Raw genomic sequence first — 24,024 nt, 5'->3', positions numbered from 1 at the left:
AAATAAAATGAGAAAACCCTTAAAACAAATGTTCTGATAGATATCTCAAGTTGATTATTGGTGAGCGTGATCGTCTGTGTGTGTGTGTGATAGACTGGTGACCTTTCCAGGGTGTCCCTCCCCTCATCGACTCCAGTCATTGGAGGGAGTGAACCAGGTTTTCCTGTCCTCGACACCGGACGCCTCGGGGTGGAAACGTGTAAACAAAGCTGCAGCTGTAGTTTGGGCCCTTTGGTTCCGAACCAGGTTCTGGTTCTGTTGACGGCGAGCTGGTGCCGCAACGATGAGCCCTTTGGAAGTTTTTGGAAGGAAGGCAGACGTGTCCTGGTGTTGCTCTGTAAACGGCTCACGTGTCACGCTCTGACCCAGGACCTCCACCACCTGGTTCTGGTCCGGCAGTGTGGCGACCTCCAAGGGGGCGAGGGGGGAGGGGGGAGAACCAAAACCCATCTTATGTGTCCGAGAGCGTGTGCCAGTGGCAGACCTGCTGACCCTCCGCCTCCTTCATCTCGGTCCAGTGGGCCTGCTGCTCCTCGCCGGTGCTGTCCAGGCCCAGCGACACCCAGCCCAGGCGCTCGCGGGGCCTCATGCTGCTGCGGCGGCAGAAGACCGAGAGGATCAGCGACACCTCGGACAGCTGGAACAGCGCCACCTGGAAGACGAAGGTCTCCTTGTAGGTCGGGTTGGGCTGACCGCGACAGACCGCAGTCCTGTACTTTGACATCAGCTTCCCCTTGGAGTCCAGCATGGTCAGTCTGACGAACGTGTCTGTGGGGAAAGAGCGACACTCAGTGGTCGAAGTGAGTACTGCGGGTAATGCTTACTGACATGTAAACAGAAATAATAATGGAAATTATCATTTTTTTCAATCCTAATCAAATCCTTTTTATGGATCTTTAATTTAAATTTTAGAGTTTTCTGTATTTTCTAGGCTGTTTGTAAATAAGAGAATGGAAAAGAATGAGAACACGTTTTGTAAAAAAAATTAATTATTTTTCCATTTTTTATTAGGATCAACATTTTATAGATAAACGTGTATTTGATATTTCATACATTTTCTATTTTTAAAACGATGTTTCTGATTTATTTCCCAATTTTAAACGAAAGGAAGAAGAAAATATAATTGATCAACATCGCAATTCAATTTTAGGATATTTTAATCTTTATACAATTAAACGTAAGGTTTCATTTTGAATTACATTTTTTATGAGAATATACATTATTTCCTCCATTGTTAAAATGTCTTGTGTGTCTTGTTAATACATTTTTAAAACGGGCTTTTATTTTATTAAAAATCACTTTTTTTGTGAGGTTAAAAGCATGTTTTCATTTATCGTGATTTCTCATTTTCACAAAACAAATTTTAGAAAGTTGTCGAATGAATAGGCGCAGCCATTTTTGGGGGGTTATTTATATTATTATTAATATTATTTATTTTATTATTATTTCCATATCACTAAAAAAATTAAAAAGAAATGTATCACTTACTATAATACGTTGTTAATAAATGGTTAAAAATGTAGATTTTGAGTGAGAGCATGACTCCCTCTTACCTCTCATGATATAAAGTTGTCCGCCTACGAAATGTTTTATACAACAAAACAGTCCGTCTGACACAAACACAGCAGAGCAGGAAGAGAAGTCAAAGAAAGAAGAAGTCAGGAGCAGAAGGAAGAACTTGTTGCTGTTTTTTTTTTTTTTTACTCACTGACTGGTTTTTCGGACGCAGGGGTTTTGAAGTGACTGCCCTGGATCACCTCGGCCGACAGTTGACCGGTGGCTGAGTTGTAGATCAGACCCAGCAGGATCTCCGGGGACGACGAGTCTTCGGCTGACCGGTAGGAAAGAGCTCCACCGCTGCGGGACACACTGACCACTGACCCGCAGCCCTGAACACAGCAGAGACGCACCGAGTTATGTGCTCACTAGCGACATCTAGTGTACATCAGATGTATTTCAGACGCATGTGGCTTTCATTCATACTACTGGTATAACGTTTGTGTAATAGTAGTAGACAGTTGAATTTGTTAAATGTAACGCTAACAGTACTGTGATACTAAGTAACAGAAACCAGGAGTGTTATGAAGTACTAGAAGAGTCATTGGTAGAAGTACTTGAAGTAGTGGAAGTACTGAACTAGTTCGAGGAGATACAGATTTAAATGATGGATACTTGTAGTAGTAGATACAAATCTAGAAGTTATAAATTCGCTTGGTACAACCATTATATATAACCAACAAGTATCCCATAATGAAGTACTATAAGAGTCAGTGGTAGAAGTACTTAAAGTAGTAGAAATACTGAACTAGCTCGAGGTGATACAGATTTAAATGATGGATCCTTGTAGTAGTAGATACAAATCTAGAAGTAATAAGTTGCGCTTGACATAACCTGGTAGTACACTGACTAGTTTAGATAGCTAGTGGTTAGTACTATCCGAATTAGTAGTAAGATTGTTGGTATATTTTAGTCATAGTAGTAGACAGTTGAAGTAGTCTCAAGTAACAGAAATAAGAAGTGTTTGTACAATTATCCCATAATGAAGTACTAAAAGAGTCATTTGTAGAAGTACTTAAAGTAGTAGAAGTACTGAACTAGCTTGAGAAGATACAGATTTAAATGATGGATCCTTGCAGTAGTAGATCTCAAACTGATAAATTGTGCTTGATATAATCTGGTAGTAGTTCAGTAAAATTAGCAATAGAAGTTAAACAGTGACTAGTTTAGGTAGCTAGTAGTTAGTACTATCCTAATTAGTAGCAATATTGTTAGTCAGTAGCAGTAGCAATAGTTATGTTTTTTCAAAGATGAAACAGTTGAATAGAAACTAATAGAAGACATACGAATGACAATAAATATAGTAGTTAAAAAGCCCGCAAAAAAAAAAAGTTTTTTAATATGGTACAATACATGGCCATACTTTGACTTCCTATATAACTTCAATATTTCATTTTTTAATCAACGTTCTTTTTGTAAAAAATATTTTTTTAAAGATTTCTATCAGACTACTAAGGAGTGAGTTACGAATTCCTTGCTTGCACTATGCTAGTTCATCCTTTAAACTGCGTAATATTGTGCATTTGTTTGTGGTTATCTGTGTAGAATATTGCTATAAATCACAATATTGTGATACTGTCGTATTTGATGCAAAACAAGTGGTGACTTTCTTGCCAAAACTAATAGTAGAAATGCTAGCATAGACATTGTTTGTTAGCCGCGTTACTAGTTGTAATAACAACAGAAGAATAGCAGTGAAGGTCTTTTTACAGGTTACAGTAGAATTAGTAGTTGTTAAAGTAGTTTTGGTAGAATTTGAAATGTAAATAAAAATAGAATAGAATAGAATAAAACAAATAGAATAGAATAAAGATAAAGGCTCCTGTATCACCACCTTCTTCAGGAATTAGCATTTAAACTTAGCATTGCTTTACTTTACTTGTGTGGAATTTAAGTTTTATTTTGACATGTGTTTGTGTCTGTTTGTATTATAAAGTTTATAATGACCTTGACTTTGCACACGCCTGCTCTAGAGGATCTATAAATGTTGGATTATTAGCCATTATCTCCCAAAGGATGCTATCCTTTAGCGCGCCACAATGCTAGTTATGATGCTAGTTGACAAAGCGCAGCTGTTGTTGTGCATCAACGCTTGTTATGATCTGCTGACACGACAGAAAAACAGCCGACGTCATGTGCTCTGCAAGGTTCTCACGGTGAGTTCTGATCCGGGCTCCAGGGTGACCGGCAGCGCGATCTTCCCCTGCAGGTTGAGCTTGGTCAGGTAGAAGACCTTCTCGCCCAGGACCTTCTCCTTCTTCATCCTCCTGACGCTGTAGAGGCGGAAGCGGACGGCGTAGTCGCCCAGCGCCTCCTGCTCCACCCTGGAGAACTTGAAGGTCTCGGTGAAGACGGGACACGGGCCCTTCTGGACCCCCGTTTTGGCTCGCTGCTTCTTGGTGGGCAGCAGGACCAGGTGGACCTGCCAGGAGATGTTTCCGGTCTGCTTGAGGGCCGGGATGTCGGTCGCCGCGGTGACGGTGACGGCCAACCACTGCTCGCCGGAGTCGTACTCGAAGGCCACGTCCAAGGTGCCGTACTTGGCGAGAGGTTCTGGCTCGTAGGGGGACGGCAGTTGAGGCCCGGAATGATCCTGGAGAAGATCCAAAGTAAGTTCGGTGGTATCGTGCGCATGATCTTACGAAGACCCCACCTCTGGTCCCACCACCGCCGTGCTGTCACTGGGGATGTCCTCCTCACCCCCCTTGTTGAGGTAGCTCTCCGTGTCCTGGTCCTCGCTGGCCTCGCTGGACCCGTTGGGACTGTGGGCCCGCCTGACGCCCCTCTCCTGTCTGGAGCGCGAGTTCACCCGAGGGACCTGGTCCTGGTACGGAGGCGGCTGGTGCTCGTGGAAGGATGAGTCCTTCTTTATTCTCTGGATGCTGTTGGCTGGAAGAAGACGTCGAGGTCAGTTAGAGCAGCAGATGACATCACTCAAACCCTTGCGGGGGGCCAAGGTCTCAAGTAGGTCAGTTTCCTTACGATTTGAACTGTTCTATTTGCTCTTTTCGGTGATTAAAAAAAGGATTTCTTAAACTTGAACTTACCATACTTTAATTCATAAATGCTAAACTTGCTAAGCTCACAATGCTAGTTTTAGTGATTTCAAGGTGAAACATTAAAATAAAAGTATGAATAAAGTACTTGTTTTGTCCCGAAAGTACATCTTGCCTGTTTTATACTATTCATGCTCCGTGTTGTGGATTTAAATCAAAACATTTTAGTTCATTTGGACTCAGGACATAGATCATTTCTCCATGTTAGGAAAGTCCCGCGTAGAATTGTCACCTAACATATTCTCCATTAAAAGTACATTTTAATGAATACATTTTATTCTAATATATTTTTATAGAATAGGTTAATTATGTCCCTTCTTTAGTTTTAGATAACGCCCTGTAGAGCAGGGGAGGGCAATTAAAATTCTTCAAGGGCCACATTAAATTCTGTGAATGTTGTTAGGGGCCATCAAGCAAAAAGAAAGATGAAAAAAAACATGTATTAAGCTAAATAAACTGCAATTTTATTCTTGTATAGATGAGTTTTTTTTCAAAATATTTCTTCAATTAACTTAAAACTTAACTTATTTTAAATAAAAAATGTTTTGAGGGATTAATATATACTCAAAAAATTACACACAAAAAGGAGGGAAGTGTTATGTGAAAATGTAAATTAATTATAAATACAAAATACATTTGTTAATGCATTAGAACCATTTATACATGATCATACTTTGCCACACTTTTCCCAGGTCTGCTGTAGAGTGTTTATATGTGTAGCAACTCTGAAAGGACATCACTCAAAACCCAACAGGAGCCAAGATCTTAAGTAAGAAGAATCTTAAGGAGAAGTTTTCTCACCGTGCTCGCTGGAGGCCTCGCTGCTGTATCCTCCCTGCTCGCTGGACTTATGTTTGCTGCTCCACACCATGGTGGCGCTCTGCTGGACGGCTGAAGCCTCCAGGCTCTTCTCCTCCGAGCTGTCGGACAAAACTCCCCCTGGAGGAGACACGAGGGCCGGAGTCACTGATATGATGGGATGAACTGGTAGCAACACACGAGAGCGGCGGAGAACGCTCCAGGACAGGAAAGACGGAAAAGTCATATTGAGTTCGCTGGGATAATATGTGGACCAGAAGAATGATGGTGACAGAACTCATTCACACGTCTTTATCTTTTACCCAGTTCAACACAACTTTGAGGTTGTTGTCATTATTAGGGAATTACCTGTGAGACTTTTTTTTTCTTACTCATTGGATCTTGTCGAAAAAAAGCTCCCAAGGCCAAACATTGTGTTTGTTTTTTCACGGCAGGGACTCGGAGAACTTTAATGATTGAGTCAGAAAATGTTTTTTGATTTTTTTTCATCGTTTCCCTCACAATGTCTAACAAAAGTTATTACTTCAGCTCTCATCTAAAGCATTTAGTATGGAACTATATGTGACTTTGAATCTGAATTTTTAACACAGAATATGTACAAAATCAGACACAATTTTACATTGAGTTTTTTTACAAGTTTAATTTTACCCTGAATATATTTGTGCATTTAAAAAAAACCTGCAGAAAACATAAAATAAATTAAAATGTGATGGTTTTTCAAATTCAAATTTCATTTTGAGGATGTAAAAAAATTAAATGTTAGAAATTCTAATTATAAGCCTGATGGCACATATTTACTTCCAAACTTAACACTGAATTATTTACACCTAATTCCTTACACTGAATTTATTTAGATAATTGTTTTGCATTGAATTTATTTACATTTGGGTAATGTTTTATATTTAATTTGTACCATAACATTTTCATGTTTGATTGTTTACACTGAATATTCACACTAAATGTATTCATGCTTTGAAATTAAGAGATGAAATATAGCTGTGCTTGTTTTCAAAGCATCAATAAATTCAGTGTAAAATTAAATTTGTAAAATAAATTTAATATAAAATTCAAAGTGATTTTCAGTCAAATTTGGTGTAAAAAAAAACAAACTATTTTCATATTTCAAAAATAATCTAAACTTGAACGTCCTCGCAGTCGTACCATGACGTTGTTGAACTTGATGAATTATAACTGAACCAACTTCTCACAACTGACATCCGCAAAACTACCACCAAGAGATTTCACTGGAGAGTCAAAACCAAGAGTTGGAAAGAGAGTCTTCACACGTCCAAACCTTTCTCATCTTTCTTTTTCTTCTTCTTTTTCCTCTTCTTGTCCTTTTTCTTTGTCTCTCCCGATTTCTCTTCTTTTTCCTTTTTCTTTTCCGACTTCTTCTTCTTCTTCTTCGACCCTTGAACCTCGGGTTCCTCCTCTTGCTCGTCGTCGCCTTCTCTGTCGGGATTCCCTTCTCTCTCGTCGTCCTCCTCCTTCTCGCCCTTCTCGGCAGACTCTAAACTTCTCTGCTTGGTCTCGTCTTCTTCTTCTGCCGCCGCCTCCTCGTCGAGCGCTTCCTCGGGCTGCTCCTTCTCTACGTCGCCACCTTCCATTTCTTCATCTTCCACTTTCTTCTTGGCTTCTTTTTCCATCTGTCTTTCTCTTCTCTCCTTCCTCCTCTGCTCTCTCTTGTCCTCTAGCTCCTGCTCTTCCCTTTTCCTCTTCTCCTCCTCTGCTAATTCAGCTTCCGTCCTCTTGACTCTCCAGCATCCATCCCTCCATTCCCACTCCAGCTGACTCTGCGCGCTCTCTGCAGGAGTCGCCTCGCAGGTCTGGTTGCTTATAAAACTTGTGATACCCGCGTCCGATGGCCAAATGCTTTTATTCCCCGCCTTCCCTTCCTGGGAAGTCTGGCCGGACTCCTGACCGCTCCCGCCCTCCCCGTCCTCCTCGTCCGGCTTCTTGTTGATGATGGTGCTGACCTGCTCCGTCAGCTGGTCGCTGACGGCGTAGGTGGCGTCGCTGACGGCGGTGGCCAGGTCGTCCACGCGGCTGCTGACCGAGTCCAGGAGGGAGGAGATGTTGACGGTCGGGAGGTTCTGCTGGAAGCTCTTGAAGAACGCCATGTCTCAGCCAGGGACGCCGGCCCGCGGGAATATGACATCAGAGGCGCTGACATGGACATGTGGTTAGCAGAGAAGTGGAAACAATTGTGCTTGTTTGAAACTCTTGCGGGTCAAAGAAAGAATCTTCAAGCTACCAAACATCAGTACTACCTCACTGGAAGGTAAGTAAGTAAGTAATTTATCTAGACCAGGGTCACAAAGCGCTTAAACAATAAAAATATATACTAAAAAGATCAAGAAACGCTGAGAACAACACAGGAGTCTGCACGAATAAGAATGTCTTAAGATGTTTCTTGAAGGAGTCAGTAGATCATCAAGCGCAGAGGGAGAGGAAGATCCTTCCAAAGCTTAGGAGGAACAGCCTGGAAGGATTTCTCTCCTCTGGTCCTGAAGCGTGTTCAGGAACTATCAGTAGATTCTGATCCACAGACCTCAGAGCCCGAGCTGGGGTGTAAGGCTGGATCAGATCACTGATGTAAGGAGGAGCCTGACCATGAATAGATCTGAAAGTAAGAACCAGAATTTTAAATTGATCCTGAAAGAAACTGGAAGCCAGTGAAGAGTTTTAAGGATTGGAGAAATGTGAGTTCTCCTACTAGAGCGGGTCAGAATTCTCGCTGCAGAGGATCACATATGGTGCCAGAAAGTCGTAGCTGGTTGAACGATAGAACAAAATGACAGGTAGAAATATGGATGGACGGATGTGAAGACATGTGGATAGCTAACAGATAATAAAGAACAATAAACTGGATGAGGATGGACGAACAGTAAAGGCGATCTGGACGGTATGGTTGGTAGATGGAAAGACATAAAAAGGATAGAAAGGGAAACTGGAAGGACATCAAGAAAAATATATAGGGGGGAATATAAATGCCTGAAAGACGGTCCAGAATTGACGGATGCTTTTATGGAAATGGTTCGAAAGCCCTAGAGACTACAAAGAGCACCAACAACGTGTTCATACCTGGCTGGCCGCTCCTGTAGTCGCTCACATGAAGCAGATCGTCGTGACTTTCCACCGATAGCTTGTTGCTGATGTAGAGGAAAAACAGAGCTATCAACGCGAGGAAAGCTGCGACAGAAGACAGGGCACCCAGAAGCTCCGGAGACACTGTGGACGAGAAGACAAACCCCGGTCAGTGGGATACTGTCGCACCGGACAAACTCATTCAATCAGCCAGACCACCCCAGAAATACTGTCTTTGGATCTCACTTTGAGGACAGAGCTGTTGGACCACAGCGCAGTCCGAGGGCTTTAAGCTATTGTACTGACACGGCTGACCATGCTCCACTTGAAAGGAAACGGCAGCTAGAAGCCACCGCCGTGTATGTAGGCCAACCGTGCCGCAACGCTTACTTCTATTTCTGTGGAAGCCTCAAAGGAAATGTTGCAAACTGAACTCAGAGTGGCTGCTCTTAATAAGCTCCAGACAGAAGCCCGGGTAATAGCTGTCATGTCGACTGTGTTTAGACATGATGTGCCAGAACCGCTCGGACGACAAAGTCATTTGAAACGTTTTGACATCGGAATATCTCGCAAAAGTGGAAAAACTTGTTCTTTTATTTGTATCTTAGACACAAGATTCAGTGTTTACTATCCCCACCCATGAATCCTTTTATACTCCCTTACTTTACTACTATCGTACAGAAGTAACAGTACCATCACGCAACAGGTTTCCTAGTGTTCAGGAGAGTTATAGTATAGTATAAGTAAGTAAGTAAGTGATTTATATTTAAACAGCGCTTTTCTAGACCAGGGTCACAAACGGTTAAACGATCAAAACAATACTCAATAAAATATATACTTAAAAGGTCAAGATATCACTGAGAACAACACAGGAGTTCCAGGAAATCAAGGAAAAGCCTGAACGAATAAAAATGTCTTAGGATGTTTCTTGAAGGTTGTCTTTGAATCAAGGTGAACAACCTCCACCACTGCACGTGTATTTCTGGAAGCCAGGAAGGTCGTTCACCTTGACCCAGAGACGACACAAGGGATACCACAAACGCAATTGTTTTCAGGCATCTGGGTCACCTTGACCCGGAGAAAACACAAGTGTTAAAGCACCTGACAAATCCTTCCAAATCTTCCGGAATACCGTTTTTTATTACACTTTAAACTGAAAGTAAGTATAAGTAGATATCCAGTTAGAGTAGAGCTGTGTTAGTGGTATGTGAATAGTTTGGTTTGACAGTGGATAAGACGGAAGTACTGCGAATATCTTGGCATATTTTAATGTAGAATGAATGTATAACGAATAGTGAAAGTAGATACATTATAGGAATCTTAGGAATGTAGTCGTCTAAATCGGTAAAAGTAGGAAGGTAAACGTATAGGTAGTTACAACCGTAGGTGTCGGAACAAAAGGTAGGTTGAAAGTAAACAAGATGTTGCTAGCAGGCAGATTCATCAGAAGAAGTTTTGCAGCTGAGTAAGTAGGTTTGTTTGTTTGATAGGTAGGTCACATTGAAAGTAGGTCAGTGAGAGTGAATGAAGTATCCAAGAGTGTGTTAGGTTCAGTAGGAAGACAGATGGGTGGGTAAGGTCAGTGGGTCAGGCAGAAGAATATGCTGTACTGAAGATGAAAGAAGGTACAAAGGTGGTTATGAGGTAGGTAGTTCGGGATGTCAAGGTAGATATAGATATAGTGTAGGCCCTTCAGGAGATATGTGTGTCACCATGACAACCGTGGCAGAGAGCAGCGCAGCCTCCGCCAGTGGGAAAAACTTACAAGATGGTCCAAAGAAGAGGGAGGATGAGAGAGCCAGCATGGTGGCAGAGGCTTACCTCCTCTAAATGATGATCCCTTCTAAATCCAGCTGTGCCCCATAAAACATCTGCGGCGACTGATAGCAAACAACCTCGGCACGTCTGACGTAATCCAGGACGCCACTTGCCAGCGCCAGGGGCCGGACTGACATCTCCAGCTGGAGTCGCATCCAAATGAACAGTTTACGGCCGCGGACACATCATCCGCTGCGTGAAACGTCAACATGGGTCTGAATTATTCAGAGGAAACGTGACTCCTCGTGTCACTCACGGAGCCAAAGGAAGCTACTTTGAGCATCACCTGCTATTCAGGGGCGAGTCCTGATCTCGTCTCTTTTAGCCCGAATATGAAAAAACAGGATTAATCCAGCGAATGAACCGACTCTGAACTCTGGGTTTAGCCTCAGGATTCAATCAGCTTTATTTCCTAAAGTACTGAGGTGCAGCACGTCCACTTACGAACAAACCAAGAGGACATTGAAAACACCTGCAAAGGAGACTCGTCGATCATTAAAACAGTGATAATTTAATATGTTTTTTCCAGCTAATGAAATTGACTTCAACAAGACTGCAGCGTCAGATGGTGCATTCAGGTGCTGACCGCTGTCAAGGACTGGCAGAATTAATTTTCTTCGCCACCGTTGTTTATTGCTCGAAGACAGTATGACTCAACTTATTAAGTTATTTAATTCTGGTGGGTTTATTGTTTCCCTCCAAAAAACATGAGGATAAACAATCAAAACACTAAAATTAACCTCAGTGTTTATGTTTGATCCATTTGCAGCCGTAATTTGAGACTTCTGGGGCGTTTATTTGTTACTTTTTGGCAAGAAACACATGCTTTAATTTCAATTAAAATCAGTTTTCACGATATAACAGCACACATCTGTGTCTTTAGAGAGTTGATGGCATTTATGGATTCCCCTAGATTGTGGTACAGAATCTAGTTTTTAATTTCTTCCTACCATTCTGAGAGGTCTGGGACACGTTTTTGCTCTTTACGATGTGTCAGGTGTGAGGCAACTGATGGACGATGAACCCACACTGCTCTCTTAAAGGTTAATGTGTAGATTTAAGTGTGTCTTAAATAGATCTTGTCCTCGTCAGTATGTGTCTGTTTGTACAAAACTCTATTTTCATTGAAATATTTACATTAGTTAATGATATTAAGCCCCGCCCAATGAAAACCCTTTTTTTTTTTCTGGAGATTAAATCTTGTTTAGCATAATCACACCCACTCTGCTAGGGTTTGTCACTGCATGTCATCAATCCTGGAAGTCTCCACCTCCAAGGGACTCGTTGTATAAACAAAGCAGGCGTGATTACAGCTGGCTGGAGAAGGGGTGAAGCCATTATTACATCTCGTAACCCCTCGAAAGTGCATTACAAGGTAATAATGTTACAGTATAACACACCAGGCGGCAAAATCCAACTCAACAACGTTTTTAATGTTGGCGTAAAATACAGGAAAACCACAGGCTATTCTAAATGATGAGACAACAGTGAAGGGAAGGACTTTATGTGTTTGAACATTAACCGAAGAAATACAATTAGCCTTGAAAAATCCAAAGGAGATTGTTGTTGTGGATATATTTTTATAGCTTCGGCTTCTAGCATGATGGAGTTTGACACCGCAGATGGAGATGAGACCCCATGGATGGACAAACAGATGGTTGAAAGAAAAAGTGTTTTGTCAAGTCATCAATAAATGCGCAATCAAAACAACAGCTGGAAACATATTGCAGATTAACGTGGATCGATGAACAGATGGTCGTAAAAAAAAAAAAAGATTGAAGGTAGACTCGAATTGACGAGGTCAAGGATAGATGCACATATATTCAAATGTGTAGATTGATGAATGGCCAAAGAAATTGAAAGGATGGATGTACACAAATAGAAATACATGTTGGATTAAATGATGAAAAAAAATATTGACAGAAACAAGGATGGATTGATGAAAGAAAATGAAAAGAATATTAATAGAATATATCAAATTGAGATTTAAAACATACTTAAAATAAAATATAATGAGGATGGAAAATGTATGAGGAACAAAATGTTTTTAAACTCAAATCTATTGTTATAAAATATATTTAAAGTAAATATTATCACGATGTAAAGTTGACCTCTGTGTCAACCCTCCAATAATTCCTCCTCCACTCATGATTTATGACATAAATACCTGAGACACCTGCTCGTACCTGCATGAGCAGCAGAAAAGAAAAAAAAGCTGCTTGTTTAAAAAAAAAGTGTCGACTCAGTCTGGAAACGTTGCTTACACACAGACCTCTGGTGGGAAACAAAACCTTCATGCTGAATAAATCATGAACGCACAGCTGCTTTCTTCTACCAAAGCGAACTAAAACTTGATACGCCATGCAATATTCACACATACGCTCGCTCCGCTCACACACTCACTCGGGCCTCTACAAAAGCCAGGCTGAAAAAACTTCGGCAGCAACAACATTACAGGTGAAGCATGGAAGGAAATGCACTGCTGGTTACCTCGTCGGGCACAGATGAGCTCATGAACACCACAGTTCCTCCCCCCTCCTGGAGAGAGACAGACAAGTTGGGAGTCAGAGGTTAAAAATATGATTGGCTGCTCCATGGAAACATATGCTGCAGCCTCCGGGCGAGCCGAGCCGGCAGATGTTCACGTCAACCCGGATAAAACTGATTAACCGGAACTCACTATAAGAAGGCGAGCCGAGGGTGAATCTGGATGAAGAGCCGATAAAAAAAATAAAAAAAAGGGCTCAGACCTAAGGGAATTAGTTTGGGAATTTATTTTCCGAAAAGGGATTGAAATGGGATTAGGAATATGGTTTTGAAATCATGAGGATGAACGATAAATGTTACAGCTCTGTGTTCTCTGCCGTTCACTCCAGACCCACAGATTAAAAGGATAATCTTCTGTCCTGGGAAGGTTGAATATAGTCTACCGTTCCGTTAAAGGGTTGGGTTTGGGACTCAGATATCCACCTGCTTGATCCAATCTGCACGACTCAAGGTACCACTTATGTTCTGACCCATTTGGACTGTGACTTCAAAATGGTACAAGGTAAGGGTTGCACCAAACTGAGAAAGAAATGTACCCTTTTAAGAAAAGCATTCAAGCCTTTCGTTTCTCCAGTGAACCGCACCCGGTCTGCTTCTAAGAATAGCACCACTAGAGGTCCTCGTTCCAATACCTACTATAGGTGTCACTAAAGTGGATGATCTAGCAAAACATACACTGACCTACCTTTCTGCCGCAGCCTCGTATCAAATCCTCTTAAACACCAGTTTCCCACCACAGTATCAAAAACACACAAGGATTAAATGACTGCTCTAACACGTGATTCAGGTTAGATAAGGAACAGAGATCATTGGTGTCGACATGTATACAGAGACTTTCAATGACAGTTAAATCGATGTCAAAGGAATATATTTGTTTGGAAAAGTACAACAAACACAAAGAAAATAAAGATTAATTGAACCTCACAAAATGAAGAGACGACGTCATAGTATCAAAGAAACATCCTATTATTTTTTTTAAATGGTGTTCTTAATGTCTTCTATAATCATATTGAGATTTTCGTATTATCAAACAATGTTTAAATGTTTCGTCTTCTCTAAAAACACAGGAAGAAAAGAGAAACTCTCTGCGAGATTTAACTCAAATCTATGGTAGTATCGTTACTAAGATAAACATGATAATAAGAAACTCTCATATACATTTCCATCTCTGGTGTGATTGAGTTTTACAGCCCAGTTCTAATGTGTCCTGAGGTTTTTCTGAAGACTCTCATCCCTCTTTAGATATGAAGCTCTCTCTCACACACACACACACACACACACACACACACACACACACACACACACACACACTCACAAACCTGGAGTCATCTCTGTGAGCTCTACTCTTGAGGATCTATTCTTGTCTACATGTTGGAAAAAAAACACACAAAAACCAAGAGAAAAACTTTGTGTTTTAGAGTCAACATTGTCATTCTTCAACAAATGTTTTCATTACACTTAAGATGTATTTTATTAAATTCATATTTTATACAAATTCTTGAAGTCATTATCAATTAACACAAATCATTAATAATATTAATAATAATTAAACGTAGTGTATATTTTCTTGTATTAAATGGAAAATATATCCATGAAAATAAACACGAATAATTACCAATACAAAACAAAAAAACAAACAAAATATATATATAACAAATAATAATCCCAAGGAAAAGATTGGGAACTTAATCTGAACTGAACCTCATGATCCAACATCTACTGTCAGTTGGAATACTGTAGACACAAATACTGCTGAGTAATCAATGTACTCATTTCAACCACAAATAAGAAATACCATAAATATTGACTTTGTTTTAGCATGGCTTCCATGAATCCTGGCATCCTTCCTCTCTTTAATCAGAACAGAAAGCCTGAAAGATTTATGACTCTCAGTTCTGTCTGAGTAATACTTTTAATTTATTGTAATGCAACACAAGACCTTAAAAAGAACAGGGTTTGATAAAAATGGCATAAGAATAAACGGTAAAATTAAATCTGATAATTTATCGCTTAAATATTATATCAATATTACTCCCCCCCCCCCCTTACACTCATATATATTTAATAACATTTGAGTCAACCTGAAGTCCCAGGGAAAAAATACAGCCTACCCAGTTGTTTAGATGTTTTTGCTAAAAATACGTTTGATTATAGTTTAATGAGTTAAACCTAGATCACTTTCGGTTTAAGTCAGTATCATAACACTCAAAGATAAAAACATTTCAGCTTTGCTGTTTGACAAGCAGAGGTTATACAGTAAATGTCACTAGTGAATCTGAAACCTTCTCAAAACCATGGATCTCATTTCCTGTTTATAGACTGTTCAATAATAAACCTTGTGTGTACAACTACTTTGACATATGACTCTTGACACCATGCATGATTGAGTTTGACATTCCTATCTTACACAGTCATGACTGAGTATTTTATGATATTATTATGATAGTTATCATTAATAGTAAACCTGGATGAGCAGAAGACAAAGATAAGGACTTAATAAAAGATCAGAGCGAATACAATACTTTCTGCTTGATTGGTGTATTTCTAGAAGACTCTGACTTCATGTATTCATACTGACTTCATGAACCAACATTTGCAACTACAGCAAAAATGGGATCAACCAACTAGCATTACTTTGGTAATACCTACAAAGCTTTGACACAATGTGGGTTAAACACAATGTACGTATGATGTAAGACGGAGTAGAAAGTTACAAGTTATTTTTATAGTTGTTATTATTATTTAATAGTTATTATTATGAGTTGTTCCACTCTATGGATGGAACAAAGAAGTCATTCGGAATACAATCCTGCTTCAGTTCAGCATATCTCTACACAGGTGATAACACATGCTCAGTTGTATACTTGACCAACACACTTTCTTCACCGGTTTAAGGAAGATTTTTTATCATCTCTGTCTAAGTAGCTTAAAAAACAGTGTTGGGAGTCACATGCTGTTACATATTATGTAAAATAAATGTTTGTAAATAACGTAATTGTTTTATTCTACAATCAAACAATCAAAACAAGTATTTACTTTAAAGATCAAGATAAAACTGATAACACAACAGGAGTTCCAGAAAATCAAGGAAAAGCCTGAACAAGTAAAAACATAAATAAAAGATGTAACTAGTCGCTGTAACTAATTAAAAGTAACTTGTCGGATACACAAATCGCTGAAACCATAGTTGTAAATAAAACGATAAACATAACAAGCATTAAAACAAGCATTTCTATCATTTCCGCATTCTTCAGGACGCTCAGGTGTCGCCATGGCAACGCCACGCTCGGCTGCACGTGACACAATAACAAATCAGTCCGTGGCGGGACAGGAGGATGAAGGCGCGCGCGCGCGCTCCCGCGCCGTCTCTCTCCCTTTTCGACGTCTTCGATCACTTTTCCACTGACATCACGCACGACGATCGGTGACGTCACATCACATGCTCACAACAAACACAACTAATCGCGAAGTGTATTATTAGTCGCGGAGTGATCGTTCGAGACATCTTGTTCTTGATTGATCCTGATATCCATCCGCCGGAGGATATAGTCCCAGCGAGTGGCGGTACCTGCGGGAGTCGCAACCGCGTGTTTTTTTTTTTTTTTTACGATGAAGTGTCCGCGCGTGCTCAAGTTAATGTCTATACGTTCGGATCGAGCGAGGATTTAGTCGATTATAAAAACCTAGGATGAGGCTCCATCTCCGGCTCCATCGCCGCAGCATCAGTGTCCGCTCCGGAGCATCGAACCCCCCGCTGCCGCTGCCGCCTCCTGTCCCGCTCCCGGAGCACTGCGGTAAATCACTGCGGTGAGCAAACTGGACCGAGAAGAACACAGCGACGGATCCCGGCGGACGAATGACAAGATCGTGCGGTGAATGGGTTCGGCTAGTAAAGTTTTTGAGAGGAGTCAGGACCGGACACCTGAGATCGAAGACTCACCGTTTATCGCCATGATGCTCCGTCCAGGACTCTACCAACGTGAGGGAGGGGGGGGGGGGGAGAGGTCATTCATACGTGTGTGTGTGTGTGTGTGTGTGTGTGTGTGTGATTGTGTCTCTATGTGTGTGAGTGTGTGAGTGTATACTACGTTTACAAAATGAACTGTATGACAAATAAAACCATGTTGTAGTTGATTTAAAGTTCCACAGAATACAATTATATAAATGATGAAGTGACTTGAATAACACTTTAATATAGTCAACAATAGAAATGTATTTCTATTATACTGTATTTTGGATGTATACTAACCAGATATAGGTGTTTTATTTACTTTGAGGTTTCTGAGAATTCATACGTGCACTGTCCGTACACGTATGAATTCAGTAAATTATTAATTACTCTTCCTTGTTTCAAAACGAAAATGTATTAATGTAGCCATTAAAATAAATAAATAAAATTAAATCTTGTTGGTATTGTGTTTTTTTTAATTAACTTGATTTAATTTCCAATTTAAAATCTGAGTTGAAATAGATGGTATTTGGATACTTATGATAATGATACTGTATATATAGATATACTGTATATATATATATATTGGGTCTTTGAATGTTATGTTATGAAAAAAAAAAAGTTGATAATAAAGATAATAATAAATGCGTGATGTGAACTCACACCAGATCCAAACAAAGGACAATATGCAGAAAATGAATGACATACAAAAAATAAGAATAACAATAATGATAATAAAAAAAGAAATTAAATTAATTTACGTGATAAATTGTTCAACAACCAATTAAAAATAAAATAAAAAGCAGTAAATCACATGAATTTCTTTCTTTGAACAATGCATTACTTTCTATATAATTCACAAATGGCACCTGTAATATTTGAAGTGCTATTTTGAAACTACATATTTTGTGTGTATATTTGCTGAGAATTTTAAAAATAGTTACAGGATACCAATTAATTTCTATATTGGTATTGATAAAACAACAATTTGTCTGTTTTGAATTTTTAAATTTGAGTAAAATGTGTATTTATCTTAATCGAAACTTGCCTTCTGAGTATTTGTGGAATATGTTCCTTAAAACCTTGACAGGATGTGACATTTTCGTTTTTCAATAATGGAGATTTTTAAGTATTAATGGGATAAATGTCACGAATAATGTCCTTATTTTTTGGGGGAAATTATAAATGTTTATGTAAAAAGACACGTTTTTCCCCTTTATTCATACATTTAATTTATTATTTCCATGTGTTTGTGTCTTTTCGTTTAGACTATTGTAACAGTTGATTTTCATGTCTAAACAAGAAAAGATGTCTCTCCGGCGGTTAATACAAAACTCTGCACAAGAATTCTGACCTGCTCTAGTAGAAGAACTCACATTTCTCCGATCCTTAAAACTGTTCCTTGGCTGCAAGTTTCTTTCAGGATCAACTTTAAAATTCTGGTTCTTACTTTCATAACTATTCATGGTCAGACTCCTCCTTACATCAGTGATCTGATCCAGCCTTACACCCCAGCTCGGGCTCTGAGGTCTGTGGATCAGAATCTACTGATGGTTCCTGAACAAACTTCAGGACCAGAGGAGAGAAATCCTTCCAGACTGTTGCTCCTAAGCTTTGGAACGATCTTCCTCTCCCTCTGTGTTTGATGATCTACTGACTCCTTCAAGAAACATCTTTATAAACAATGTTTATAAACAAATAAACAATGTTTCAAAACAAATAAACAATGTTTAAAAACAAATAAACATTGTTTAAAAACAAATAAACAATGTTTAAAAACAAATAAACATTGTTTACACATGGAAACAAATAAACAATGTTTATAAACAAATTAACAATGTTTCAAAACAAATAAACAATGTTTAATAACAAATAAACATTGTTTAAAAACAAATAAACAATGTTTAAAAACAAATAAACATTGTTTACACATGGAAACAAATAAACAATGTTTATTAACAAATAAACAATCTTTATTTGTGCAGACTTTTACTTGATTTTCTGGGACTCCTGTGTTTGTCTTATGTATCTCTTTTAAAGTATCTATTTGAACTGTTTATTGTTTTTGATTGTTAAGGCAGTTTTTGACCCTAGTCTAGAAAGGCGCTTTACAAATTACCTTTACTTTACTCACTTAAAAAATGTCATTATTATATTCCAAAAGTATTTTCACCTACGTGTAATTTTTCTTTTTATAATTTTCTTATATCTGGAAGTATCAATTACTTACTTACTTACTTTTATATGTTGGGTGGATGTTTGGATTGAGTTGAACGGGACACACCGGGCGTGACGTCATCGGCGTGGGACACGCCCATGCCGTGTTTACTCACTTCCGCAAACTTTCAGTCTGAGTCTGCCGCACCCGCTGCGACTTCTGAAGAGCATCTTATCTTCTAAACTATTCCTATAAGGTAAAGAAAATGAGTGATATGAAGCCAGAAGAAACTGCTGTCGCGGAGGAGGATTGCAACGACGAGAAGGACTACGCGGCTTTTTTCGACAACATGAAAACTAACAAACCCAGACCTGTGAGTTAAATTAAATTAAAAATAAAAAGTTTGTAGTTTTGTTTGTCTGACTCCTGCTCTCCTGAAGCCCAAACCCATGTACGCGGTGACCATCGCCGTCTCCTCTCGTACCCTGTTCAACATGGTGGTGGAGAGGAAGCTGTACGAGGAGGAAGGTGTGGAGAGATACGTTTCCTACCAGGTGGAGAACGAGGACGAGCCTCTCAAACCCGGAGCGGCTTTTCCTTTCGTCAAGGTATGCAATATCATCAATAATATTACTTTAGAATATAACTTTATAATAGTATAACTTCTCAAGACATACAGGAAAAGTTTGACAAACTCGGTAACATCATAAACTACTTTTCAATATTTAAATTACATTTTGTGTTATTATATTACAATGAAATGTGTATAAAATAAAATAAGTTGTTACAAATAACAAAATGAACAAACGGCATTTGTTCATTTTTGTGTTGCAATTATTCATCCGGCCACTAGATGTGCTCTACGTAGCTGGCACATGATTGGATACATGCCTGTGACATCACTAGCAAGCTGACACATGATTGGATAAAAAAAACAACTAACATTATCTACATAACATACATTTTATTTATGCATATTTGACAGAGATGTCCAGTGTTTCTGTCCTCCGCCAGCTTTAAGGATCGTTAAAATCCTGTGAGATACCGGTGATAACTAAGGACGAGAGGATACAGTGACTCCAGCACAATTAAAGTGGATGTTTGGACATATTTTTGTTTCTACACAAATGAAATCAGTTACAACTTCATCAAGAGTCATGTGGTCTGTAAATTCTGCAACACCAGAGTCAGGTACTTGACAATACGACAAATATTTTCTTGTTACTACAGTATCGTTATATATATTGCAATTATATATCGTATTGATACCCCGTTATCATGATGCGTATCGTATCGCCAAATTCTTTTCAATACAAACCTAATATTTTCTGAACCAATATACAAATCCTTTTTTTAATTTTTTTAATTTCATTTTGTCTCTCACTTGTATTTTCAAGTTGGACAATTTGCAGAATGAGTGGCTGACAAATGTGTTTTTGCAACAGTGTGAAACTGATTCTAAACATTTATATGCATGTGAAGTGTGCGACGATGAATCTCCTGGATAGCATCGACTAACTCATCAAATCAGACATAATTGTGACACTAAATGTTCCTTTTAGTCTGTCTAAACCTTCCGTCCTGCACTTTGTAAGATGCTTCAAGCCTTCTTTGTTCTTCCTGTTTCTGGTTTTCTTGCAACAGGCAGCAGTGAATGCATCTGGTTTGCTCGAAATGAAAGTCGTTTTTCTAGAAGAGCCTGAGTTGTAACCTCAGTGGCCGTTGTTTGTGCGTCTGCAGTAGCTAAACAAATTTAAGTTTAATTTTTTCAACTGCACATACACTTCAGATGAAAAAATGTTATACTTATTAAAAATTGATTTTTCTTTTTACCTTGTTATGTTGTTATTTAATCTTATCATATGAGAGTGCAAAAAACAACATGACAATACACACATTACTTAAAAAGTATTTGTTTTTTTATGGACCACAAATGCCATATTTGTGTGTAGCACCCCCTGCTGGGTGGAGTGAGTCATGAACAAATGGGGATCTGGTTAATAAAAGATTTAAATGTGAAAAACATACTTGTTACCGTCATGTTTGTTAAAGTGCTTTGTGACCCTGCTCTGTTAAAGCGCATTACAAATTACCTTTACTTTACTTACTTTATATATTTTATTATTATATTCCAAAAATATTTACACTTAAGTGTAATTTTTCTTTTTATAATTTTCTTATACCTGGAGATATCAATTACTTACTTACTTACTTTTATATGTTGGGTGGATGTTTTTTCTTTTTACCTCTTTATGTTGTTATTTAATCTTTTCATATGAGAGTGCAAAAAAGAACTTGAAAATACACGCGTTACTTGAAAAGTTTTGGTTTTTTTATGGACCACAAACGCCATGTTTGTGTGTAGCACCCCCTGCTGGTGGAGTGAGTCATGAAAAATGTGGATCTGGTTAATAAAAGATTTAAACGTAAAAAACATACTTGTAACTGTCACGTATGTGTCAATCTTTATGATGGTATTAATGACGAATCCGAGCTCGAACTTGAGGCTTTTGTCATGAAATAAAAGGATTAAATTTAACTGCAATAACTTGAATGTGTGAGTCATTCACGTTGTAGTGTGTGTGTGTTGTTGCTTCATGTTCCAGGAGCGCTGAAAAAGTGTGTGTGTGTGTGTTTCCTCAGGCGCTGCTGCACGTCAACGAGAGGCTGAGAGCGTTGTACCCGGACAGTCAGGAGTTGTTCGACATCGTCCTGATGACCAACAATCACGCTCAGGTCGGGGTGCGCCTCATCAACAGCATCAATCACTATGGTAACCACGGGAAAAAGCGTTGTGTCGGGACGAAGTCATGACGAGTTGTTCCGTTTTCATCTGCTCGCTTCAGATTTGCCCATCGAGAGGTTCTGCATGACCGGAGGGAAGAGTCCGATCGGCTACCTGAAGGCCTACATGACCAACCTGTACCTGTCCAAGGACTCTGAGAAAGTCACGGAGGCCATCGAGGAGGGTCAGAGAATGTTGTTAAATACATAAATGATGACACAAATAATTTAAAATAAACATGGTTATCAGGTATCAAGTATAACAATGTAAAAAATGAAAGAATTACAATCAATCCTCTCATCATGACATTCTACGGAGTCCCAAAGGGGACATGGAAGAAAAAAAAAGGGAATTATAATTGAGAATTTAAAAAAATATTGTCTTGAAGAAGAACTATTGGATAAGTGACACCTTCAACTTCTGGAGATACTTTCTAACTTCTTCATGTGTTTATTATTATTCAAAAATACTTTTTTTGTATTCATGATCTCTAAAACATGTAAAAGCAATTTATTATCAAAATATATTAAAAAAAATAAAACTATTATGATGTTTACATTGATCAACTGTGACTAACAAGTGTAGAACAATTGAAATAAATCTCAATAATCATTAAAAAAGGAAGATTTAGTGAGTAATTCTTAAATTTAATGTAATAATTAAAGATGAGAAGTTAAGTTGAATTTCTAGTCGTCATTTTTTTTTTGTTCTCGATGTTCTTCAGGAATCGCCGCGGCCACGATGTTCACGCCCGAGACCGAGTCGGAACTGTCCGACAGCGTGCTGCGCGTGGCGTTCGACGGCGACGCCGTGCTCTTCTCCGACGAGTCCGAGATCATCGTGAAGAAAAGCGGCCTGGACACCTTCTTCGAGCACGAGAAGAAGTTCGTGAACAAGCCTCTGGCTCAGGTCAGTGACTCTCACGGCTGCTTCTGTTATTAAGAGTTCAGTTATACTTCATTTTGTATCTGCTTTGATGCCTTTGACCCCCTTCTCAGGGTCCCCTCAAGTGCTTCCTGGAGGCTTTGGGGAAGCTCCAGAGGAAGTTCTACGTCAAGAACGAGCGCCTCAACTGCCCCATCCGGACCTACCTGGTGACGGCCCGCAGCGCCGCCAGCTCGGGCGCCCGGGTCCTGAAGACGCTGCGCACCTGGGGCCTGGAGATCGACGAGGCCCTGTTCTTGGCCGGGGCCCCCAAAGGGCCGCTGCTGCAGAAGATCAAACCCCACATCTACTTCGACGACCAGATGTTCCACATCGAGGGAGCCCAAGAGCTGGGCACCATCTCGGCTCACGTGCCCTACGGCATCGGCCAGAAGTACAACAGAGGGAAACTGATCGAGCCGCCGGCCGACGAGAAGTAGATGGTGACGCGGGAAACATGTTTTTTTTACAGACGTCGATGTAGATTTCATACACTTCCTGTTCTTCCAGAGTTGATATTTTAACAACTTTATATATGCAATATATATATATATATTTTTCACTTTTTGCTTTTTTTTTGTTTACTTCTGTACAGAGGAAGATGTTTACATCCGGATCTAAGCGTTATTTCTTTGTAACACTAAAGTTTATCGACTTTTATTTCCGGAAAACACCCACTGATGGTTTAATTCACATTAATGTGTGGCTGGAGTTACTGTCGAGTCTCACTTCCATGTTCTCACTCTTGTGCTGGTGGTTTTTTTTTTACTTCACTGCTGCTTCACAAACATTCACCTGCTAACTGTTGGAGAGTCAAAGTTTATTTCTGTAAAACGTGTTTACTGGTCAGAGTTCAACATGCGCATGTTTACTGCTCGTCTGAGAAGATTTGTAATAAACATCTTTGTGGAGAAAGGATGGGTTGTGTTGGTGGTTTCGTCGACAGAGGGCGCTGCTGTACGACCTTCCGTGCGTTCAACCCTGTTTTGTTTTTAAAAATATACAGTAAATAATCCTTATTAGTAAAGCACATTTCTAGACCGGGGTCACAAAGGCGCTTGAACAATCAAAAGCAATACACGGTTAAAAATACATATAGATTTAAAAACTATAAAAAGGCCAAGACAACATAAGACTGTACAAATAATATGCCGTCAAAATGTATGGTGGAAAACGGACATATATTTTAGAGTGATGTTTCTTTCTCATATCAATCAGTATATTACATAATATAATATATATATAAACATATATTACGCTTTTATGCATTTAGAAAAATATATTTTGTATTTATTCACGTAATATGCTTGGAGGTATATTTGGT

General features: G+C 39.3%; 2 protein-coding genes across 3 annotated transcripts; one reads left to right on the top strand and one right to left on the bottom strand.

The window, feature by feature from the left end:
- Positions 1–108: 108 nt before the first annotated feature.
- syt14b (synaptotagmin XIVb) lies at positions 109–16,846 on the bottom strand. Of its 2 annotated transcripts, XM_087805722.1 has the most exons (9): positions 16,825–16,846; positions 12,828–12,875; positions 8,517–8,663; positions 5,415–5,552; positions 4,211–4,446; positions 3,713–4,150; positions 1,709–1,889; positions 1,554–1,610; positions 109–768 (listed from the first exon to the last, which is right to left on the bottom strand). In XM_087805722.1, exons 1-9 carry the CDS (start codon positions 16,835–16,837, stop codon positions 452–454), a joined length of 1,575 nt encoding a protein of 524 aa, XP_087661848.1. In that variant the 5' UTR covers positions 16,838–16,846; the 3' UTR covers positions 109–451. The 2 variants fall into 2 exon arrangements, with proteins under 2 accessions (XP_087661848.1, XP_087661849.1); XM_087805723.1 differs by lacking the exons at positions 8,517–8,663; positions 12,828–12,875; positions 16,825–16,846 and adding an exon at positions 6,727–7,558 and having other exon boundaries at positions 5,415–5,546.
- Positions 16,847–19,167: 2,321 nt separating this feature from the next.
- Positions 19,168–23,618, top strand: LOC148067297 (cytosolic 5'-nucleotidase 1A-like). The gene is made up of 6 exons (XM_087805724.1): positions 19,168–19,364; positions 19,432–19,599; positions 21,635–21,764; positions 21,838–21,960; positions 22,501–22,685; positions 22,775–23,618. The coding sequence occupies exons 1-6, from the start codon at positions 19,257–19,259 to the stop codon at positions 23,138–23,140; spliced, it is 1,080 nt and encodes a 359-aa protein (XP_087661850.1). The 5' UTR covers positions 19,168–19,256; the 3' UTR covers positions 23,141–23,618.
- The last annotated feature ends 406 nt before the right edge of the window (positions 23,619–24,024 follow it).

This window comes from Callionymus lyra, chromosome 13 (genome assembly GCF_982586985.1).
Source record: "Callionymus lyra chromosome 13, fCalLyr1.hap1.1, whole genome shotgun sequence".
In the NCBI taxonomy this organism is placed as follows: Eukaryota; Metazoa; Chordata; class Actinopteri; order Syngnathiformes; family Callionymidae; genus Callionymus; species Callionymus lyra.
The sequence above is the reverse complement of the archived record's forward strand: the minus strand, read 5'-3'. Positions and strand labels throughout refer to the sequence as shown.

Excerpts from the sequence above, each read along its gene's own strand:
- LOC148067297 (XM_087805724.1), top strand. The coding sequence starts at position 19,257 with ATGAGTGATATGAAGCCAGAAGAAACTGCTGTCGCGGAGGAGGATTGC. Across the intron at positions 21,765-21,837 it reads CAACAGCATCAATCACTATG|ATTTGCCCATCGAGAGGTTC; the intron begins GTAACCACGGGA and ends TGCTCGCTTCAG. Across the intron at positions 22,686-22,774 it reads TGAACAAGCCTCTGGCTCAG|GGTCCCCTCAAGTGCTTCCT; the intron begins GTCAGTGACTCT and ends CCCCCTTCTCAG.
- syt14b (XM_087805723.1), bottom strand. The coding sequence starts at position 7,552 with ATGGCGTTCTTCAAGAGCTTCCAGCAGAACCTCCCGACCGTCAACATC. Across the intron at positions 5,547-6,726 it reads GAAAAAGAAAGATGAGAAAG|TTTTGTCCGACAGCTCGGAG; the intron begins GTTTGGACGTGT and ends CTCCAGGGGGAG. Across the intron at positions 769-1,553 it reads ACAACTTTATATCATGAGAG|ACACGTTCGTCAGACTGACC; the intron begins GTAAGAGGGAGT and ends CTTTCCCCACAG.